This window comes from Sceloporus undulatus, chromosome 5, assembly GCF_019175285.1.
Source record: "Sceloporus undulatus isolate JIND9_A2432 ecotype Alabama chromosome 5, SceUnd_v1.1, whole genome shotgun sequence".
Taxonomy (NCBI): Eukaryota; Metazoa; Chordata; class Lepidosauria; order Squamata; family Phrynosomatidae; genus Sceloporus; species Sceloporus undulatus.
Window position 1 is genome coordinate 2,400,224 of NC_056526.1, and position 7,333 is coordinate 2,407,556.

Below are 7,333 nucleotides of genomic sequence, written 5' to 3' on the forward strand. Positions count from 1 at the left end.
TATGATTATTTTTTATTCAAGAAAGCTGATCATGAACTCAGCATCTTTATTGCAAAACCCAACAAACTGTTAGTGGGCTACAGCACAGATTTACACAGGTAAAATTTGTTCCTTTGGCAACAGCTTTTCTCTAATTTCTCAAATCCTGAAAGGCAAAGGAGGAAGAGGGTCAGAAGTGTTCGCATCCTTGCACACTTCTCAAAGACAGGCCACTTTCTGATTTCTGGTCCCTTTTGAGAAATGATATGGTCCCAAATAGACTTCACTAGCATCCCAGCCCCATGGTCTAAAATGCATTTTCTTCCAGAATAAGAAACTGCAGGTTTTTAATGGGTTTGCTCCATCCCAGATGACATTGACTAAAACCTAAATGGTGAAAGCTCTGGAAACCACCAGCCCTCTGAGGATACTTAGGGAGCAGAGTATGTTTAACCTGGAGAAGGAAAGTTAAGAGGTGATATGATAGCCCTGTTAAAGTATTTAAAAGGATCTCATATTGAAGAGGGAGCAAGCTTGTTTTCTGCTGCTCCAGAGAATACGACATGGAGCAACGGATGCAAGCTACAGGAAAAAGGTTCCAGCTAAACCTTAGAAAGAGCTTTCTAATGGTAAGAGCTGTTTGACAGTGGAAAATGCTGCCTCCGAGAGAGGTAGAGTCTCCTTCTTTGGAAGTTTTTAAAGAGGCTAGATGGCCATCTGTCCCAGGGAGGACTTGGATTGCATCTTCTTGCATAGCTGAAGGGGGCTGGACTAGATGCCCTTTGGGGTCTCTTCCAGCTCTATGGTTCTTTGTATGTAATGGACCCTATGAAGCACTTGTCTTCGGGCATGCCTCTGTTCATGGCTCACACAAGTGACACACTTGCCCCTTATCCATTTCTTCTTCATTAGAAACTTTTAAGACAAGGTTGGCTTATTGTCACATTGAGGATGGAGCAAGCTTGTTTTCTGTTGCTCCAGAGAATAGGATATGATGGAGCATGGATGGAAGCTACAGGAAAAGAGATTCCACCCAAACATTAGGAGGAACATCCTGATAGTAAGAGCTGTTCGGCAGTGGAACACACTCCCTCTAAGATTTTGGTGGAGTCTTCTTCTTTGGAGGGTTGCCATCAGAGACTGGATGGCTATCTGTCCCAGGGAGGACTTTGATTGTGAGTTCCTGAACAGCAGAATGGGGTTGGACTGGATGGCCCTTGGAGTCTCTAGGATTCTATGATTCTATGTTCCCCAAAGCAACCAAAGATTGTGATCCATCCTTGATCTGCATCCACTCGGGACACCTATTCATTTTCAGCTTGAGACACACTCTGATCTTGCATTGAGTGAGTCACTAGAAAGGTTTGTGCTACTTCTGGAAAAGTGATGGGTCAGAACAGTGGTTCCCAAACTTTGGTCCTCCAGGTGTTTTGGACATCAGAAGACTTTGCCAGCTTGGCCAACAGACAGGAATTCTGGAAGCTAAAGCCCAAAACAACTGGAGAGCCAAAGTTTGGGAATCACTGGTGGGTTAGAAAATGGCAGTCTCTACTATGATGTGACCACCACTGGAGTTTAAATAAAAGTCACAGATGTCCTCATCTTCAAGGGAAAAATGGGTATCTTCCTTATCAATCATTCTACTGCAGAAATGGCTGGTGGCTGTAAGATTTTTCACTTCTTGGCACTGTGGGAAATTTCAAGGAACGGGAAGCTGGCAACCTCTCAAAGCATAGCATTTAGGGCTCCTGCCAAATTTGGGGGAGGGCTCAGAAGAGGGGCGCTTTCTGTCCCGGGTTTCTCCTTGTCATCCTTCCCAGGTAGGACCACTAGTCAGACAGAGAGCAGGAATCAAGCCATTTTGCAAACTCCCCTTCTCAGAAGAGCAGCCCCTCCAAGCTGCCTTGCCCTCCACCTGCTGGGCTTGTGGGGGTCAGAAAAGTTCCTTACCGCTTTCTCTGGAAAGGTAGGCACACTGTCCTTTCCCTTTAGCTGCCTTTGCACTCCAAAATTTGTAGTTGAACGGGTTCGAATCGGTCCATCTCCAGCGGTTGGTCTGGCACCATGGAAACAAAGAAGAAAGTCACTTGGACACCTGAGTGTGCAACCTTTGCCCTTTGACTCTCTCTCTCCAGTGGGCACAAAGCTACAAAGAGAGATTTCCAACTTTTTGAGCTAAGTGGAACTAGAGTCCTCCCTGAGGGTCAGGAGAATGCACCCTTGCCCTCTTCAATTAATGACTCCAGATTTGGGATGGGCAAAAATCACAGGCCAATTGGGAATCAGGCATGACCACAACCCTTCCCAGATTGTATCTAGATCGCCTAAATAATGCAGTTTGACACCACTTTAACTGTCATGATGCTATTCTACCGGATCCGTAGTTTAACATGGCACCAGGTCTCTCTCTCTAACAAACCAGGCTGAGTAGCTCAGTAGCAATAGAAATAGCATTTACATTTCTATACCGCTTAGCAGCAAACTCAGCATTCTCTAAGCAGTTTACAGTCTGTAAGCCAATTGCCTCCAACAAGCTGGGTCCTTATTTTATCCATCGACGAAAGCAGATGGAAGACAGTCAACCTTGGACCCCTGGATCAAACTCAACCTTGTGGCTGCAGTATCAGCATTTAATCTTCCTCACCAAACTTCAAATTCCAGGATGGCACAGGATGGCACCATGGCACTTAAAGTGGTGTCCAAGCTGAGAAAAATGTAGGCCACTCCAAAAGGAAAAGCTAAAAAATACTATCCGTGTAAATTCATGTTTAAAATGGAGCATATTTTTTAAAATCCTCCAGGGCAGAAGGTTGATATGTAGGACATGTCCCAGAAAAGGAGTATATCTGATCACCCTGAATGGAGGATATTTTGGAATTCCTCCTGGGCAGAAGGTGTAAAGATAGGACATGTCCTGGAAAAGGAGGATGCCTGGTCACCCTGAGGTTAACACCTTCTGATACCAAAGGTAACATGGAAACTAGGATCCTGTTGGTGTCCCAAAAGGAAAGAGTTGGATACTTTTGCCCATCGCAGAACTTGAGAACGGATCATGTACATTCAGTTGAAGGATCTGTGGTCGCATCCCTGTTAAAAACCATCCAGGATGGCACCTTACGATCCATCATGTCTCAGTGAGTTCCAGAGATTCACAATGACCTCTGCGAAGCAGCCTTTCTTTTGATCGGCCCTGAGTTTGTGTCAGTACTGTATATAGGGTTAATGTGGGAATGGATGTCAGGGGCTTTAGCAAAAGGGAAGACCAAGCACTTACCCCACGGGGGTCTTGCAGTCCAACCCAAACCTCCTTCACATCTGCGTAATCAGATTTGATTAATTTGGATATTATGTCAACCTCAGTTCTGTCATGGATAGAGGTGAGATGGGCATTATGGCCTTTCTCCTGGCAGTATATCTAAACGAGAGAAGAAGGGATGCATTGAGCCTTGCTTCCACATGCTTTTCTTTTGCTTTTGGGTCTTTTGCCCCCCCCCCCCAAGAATAATAGAATCATAGAGTTGGAAGAGATCACAAGGGTCATCCAGTCCAACCCATTCTGCCATGCAGGAACTCTCAATCAAAGCATCTTCAACAGATGGCCATCCAGGCTCTATTTAAAAACCTCCAAAGAGTGTCTTCCACTACCAAACAGCTCTTACTTTCATGAAGTTCTTCCTAATGTTTTGGTGGCATCTCTTTTCCTGCAGCTTGCATCCATTGCTCCATGTCTGAGCTCATCTTCCCTTACCGGACGTCACAAACAGACTCCTGTACAATCCAATAACTTGTAGAGAAAGGACTAATATTTCTCCTGATATTAAGGTAAAATGTTAGAAGATATAACAGGGAGACTTGGAGGTCGCTCATTTATAGGAGTTCATCACAGGGGAGACAAAGTGCCCAAACCCCATGGATAAACGGGAATTAAGTCTGGGAGTATCCTGCAAAAGAGGGGTTATTTTCAGATGATGTCCCACGACGTCACCATTATCTTGCATTTAAACCATGAAAAAAAGTGGACAAAACATGCTGCTTTTTACTTTTGGGATTTTCCCAAAAATAAAAAGTGGACAAAAGCGGCCAACTCCCATACTTCGATTAATGGGTTAAATGCAGGATAATGGTGCCGTTGGGAGACACTGTCTGAAAATAATCTCACTTTTGCAGGATATTCCCGGATTTAACTCCCATTTATCCACAGAATTTGGACGCTTCCTCCCATGTGATAAACTCCATAGAGTCTCCATAAACTGAAGATGCTTGCTAATAATGTAAACATCAACAGCAACAACTTCTCTACAAGGGGTACTATAGCAAGGCTATAAACCATAGTTATCTTGATGTTCAACTCTCATGACCGAATCCCCGGAAGTACTTACTTCTGCTTCTGCCCATGTAACATCCTCTTGAATGACTCCGTAGCAAAAATCGTTATAGTGCTTCCACTGCTTTGGGCAGTCCACAGCTACAGTACCTGAAAAGGGAAGAGGAAAGTGAGGCCATAGTATCATAGAATTGTATGAGTGTACTGCATGCGGTGCAGCTGTGGACAAGTCTACATAGGGGCCACCAAACACAGTGTCCAAACATGAATCAAGGAACACGAGAGACACTGCAGACTGGGTCAGCCAGAAAATTCAGCCGTAGCAGAACAAGTTATAAACCATCCTGGGCATAAAATGTTGTTTAAAAACATTTAAATTCTGGACCATGCCAACAACTATCAGATGAGAATGTGCAGGAAAGCCATTGAAATCCACACACACATGGACAACTTCAACAGGAGAGAAGAAACTAATACAGTTGGCAAAATTTGTCTACCAGTCCTGAAAAACCCTACAATCCGAACCCAGCAAATGCAAATGAAAAACCAGCCAGGGTCAGGGGGATTCCCAACAAACAGTGGATCATTAAGTAAATGGACACCTTGAGACCTTGCTATTCAACAACAGAAAAATACACAGCTTAACATGCAAATCACTTCCTCTCAACCAACAGTATATATACAACCCACTCTTTTCCATGCCAGCATTCTCTGAAGATGCCAGCCACACATGCTGGAGAAACATCAGGAATAAACTCTTCTAGAACATGGCCCCAGAGCCTGAGAAACCCAGAAAAAACTGTGTTAGTGCCACAGAGTTATTCCAGGTCAGGCCTGACCAAAGCAGAATAGAGTGGCACTATGACTTCCCTTGATCTAGATATGAGATTTTTATTGACGCAGCCTAGAACTGGTTTTTCCAATTATCATCCAGTTAGTCTGACATCAATACCAGGAAAGATTCTGGAGCAGATCATTAAACAGAGAGTCTGTGAACATCTAGAAGGCAATGCCATCATCACAAAAAGTCAACATGGGTTTCGGAGAAACAAGTCATGCCAGACAAACCTTATCTCTTTCTTTGATAAAATTACCAGCTTGGTAGATGCAGGGAATGCTGTGGATGTAGTATATCTTGATTTCACTAAGGCCTTTGACAAGGTTCCCCATGACATTCTTGCAAACAAGCTTATAAAATGTGGGCTAGACAAAGGAACTGTTAAATGGATCTGTAATTGGTTGACTGGGCGAACCCAAAGGGTGCTCAGCAATGGCTCCTTTTCATCCTGGAGAGAAGTGACCAGTGGGGTGTCCAGTGGGGCTCTGTCCTGGGCCCAGGGCTATTCAACATCTTTATCAATGACCTGGATGACAGAATTGGGAGCATACTTATCAAATTTGCAGATGATACCAAATTAGGGGGAATAGCTAATACCCCAGAGGACAGGATCAACATTCAAAATGATCTGAATAAACTAGAAAGCTGGACCAAAGCTAACAAAATGAAATTCAACAGGGAGAAATGTAAGGTATTGCACTTAGGGCAGAAAAATGAAATGCACAGATATAGGATGGGAGACACATTGCTGAATGAAAGTACATGTGAAAGAGATCTAGGAGTCCAAGTAGACCATAAGTTGAACATGAGTCAACAGTGGGATGCGTCAGCTAAAAAGGCCAATGCAATTCTAGGCTGCATCAATAAAAGTATAGTGTCTAGATCAAGGGAAGTAATAGTGCCACTGTATTCTGCTTTGGTCAGGCCCCACCTTGAATATTGTGTCCAGTTCTGGGCGCCACAATTCAGAAAGGACATTGAGAAACTGGAGCCATGTGTCCAAAGGAGGGCGACAAAAATGGTGAAGAGTCTGGAAACCATGCCCTATGAGGAACGACTTAGGGAGCTGGGGATGTTTAGCCTGGAGAAAAGAAGGTTAAGAGGTGATATGATCGCCCTGTTTAAATATTTGAAGGGATGTCATATTGAGGAGGGAGCAAGCTTGTTTTCTGCTGCTCCAGAGAACAGGACCCGGAACAATGGATGCAAGCTGCAGGAAAAGAGATTCCACCTCAACATTAGGAGGAACTTCCTGAGAGTAAGGGCTGTTCGACAGTGGAATGCACTCCTTCCTCGGAGGGTGATAGAGTCTCCTTCCTTGGAGGTCTTCAAACGGAGGCTGGATGGCCATCTGTCGGGGATGCTTTGATTTGGATTTCCTGCATGGCAGAATGGGGTTGGACTGGATGGCCCTTGCAGTCTCTTCCAACTCTATGATTCTATGATTCTATGATCTCAAATCACAGCTTTTTGGGGGGGGAAGGTAATTTACAAAGAATGATGATGATGTTTTCTTTTTCAAGGCTCTCAATTTGATAAGAGAAAACAAGTGTGTTTCCAGTAGTGATAAATGATCAGCGAGTAATACTGAATCATTTGAATGAAATTTCAGAGACAGGATCAGATCAGCCCCAATTCCCAAAAAGTGACTGTTCTGAGAATGTGGCAGTTTATCAGATGATGCCTCAGAGATTCCTCGATCTTTGGATAGATTCACAATCCCTGATGGTCCAGACGAGTGATGTAAATGTATGTCTTATTCTTCCCATCCCCGAAGGGGGAATGGGACATTTCTATTACTCTTCTTGCTCCTGTGTGGAGAGCCAGATAGTTCAACTTAATCGCTGTATTAATCCTGCAGTGTAGATGCAGCCTAAACTGAGCAAAGCTTTTGTAGATTTATGCTTCCTCAGATGCCTTATTCAATATCATGCATTTGGGAAAATAGACCAAGGCTGCATCCGCATTGCAGAAATAATCCAGTTTGACACCACTGAAACTGCCATGGCTCATGCTATGGAATCCTGGGATTTGTAGCTTGTTGTGGGCATCAGAGCTCTCTGACAGAGAAGGCTAAATATCTCAACAAAACTACAAATCCCAGAGTTCCATAGTATGGGTCCATGGCTGGTAAAGTGGTGCCAAAGTGGATTTTTCTTGCAGTGTGGATGCAGCCTAAGTCTTTGAAAGGA

General features: G+C 44.0%; 1 protein-coding gene across 1 annotated transcript in view; it reads right to left on the bottom strand.

The window, feature by feature from the left end:
* LOC121930824 (snaclec purpureotin subunit beta-like) overlaps positions 1-7,333 on the bottom strand; it is a 25,648-nt gene continuing 18,315 nt past the window's right edge. The window contains exons 3-6 of the mRNA XM_042467724.1: positions 4,359-4,453; positions 3,254-3,394; positions 1,930-2,035; positions 1-145 (exon numbers count right to left, since the gene is read on the bottom strand). Coding sequence (XP_042323658.1) covers positions 78-145; positions 1,930-2,035; positions 3,254-3,394; positions 4,359-4,453 — 410 coding nt within the window. The 3' untranslated portion in view covers positions 1-77. The remainder of the gene's footprint in view (positions 146-1,929; positions 2,036-3,253; positions 3,395-4,358; positions 4,454-7,333) is intronic.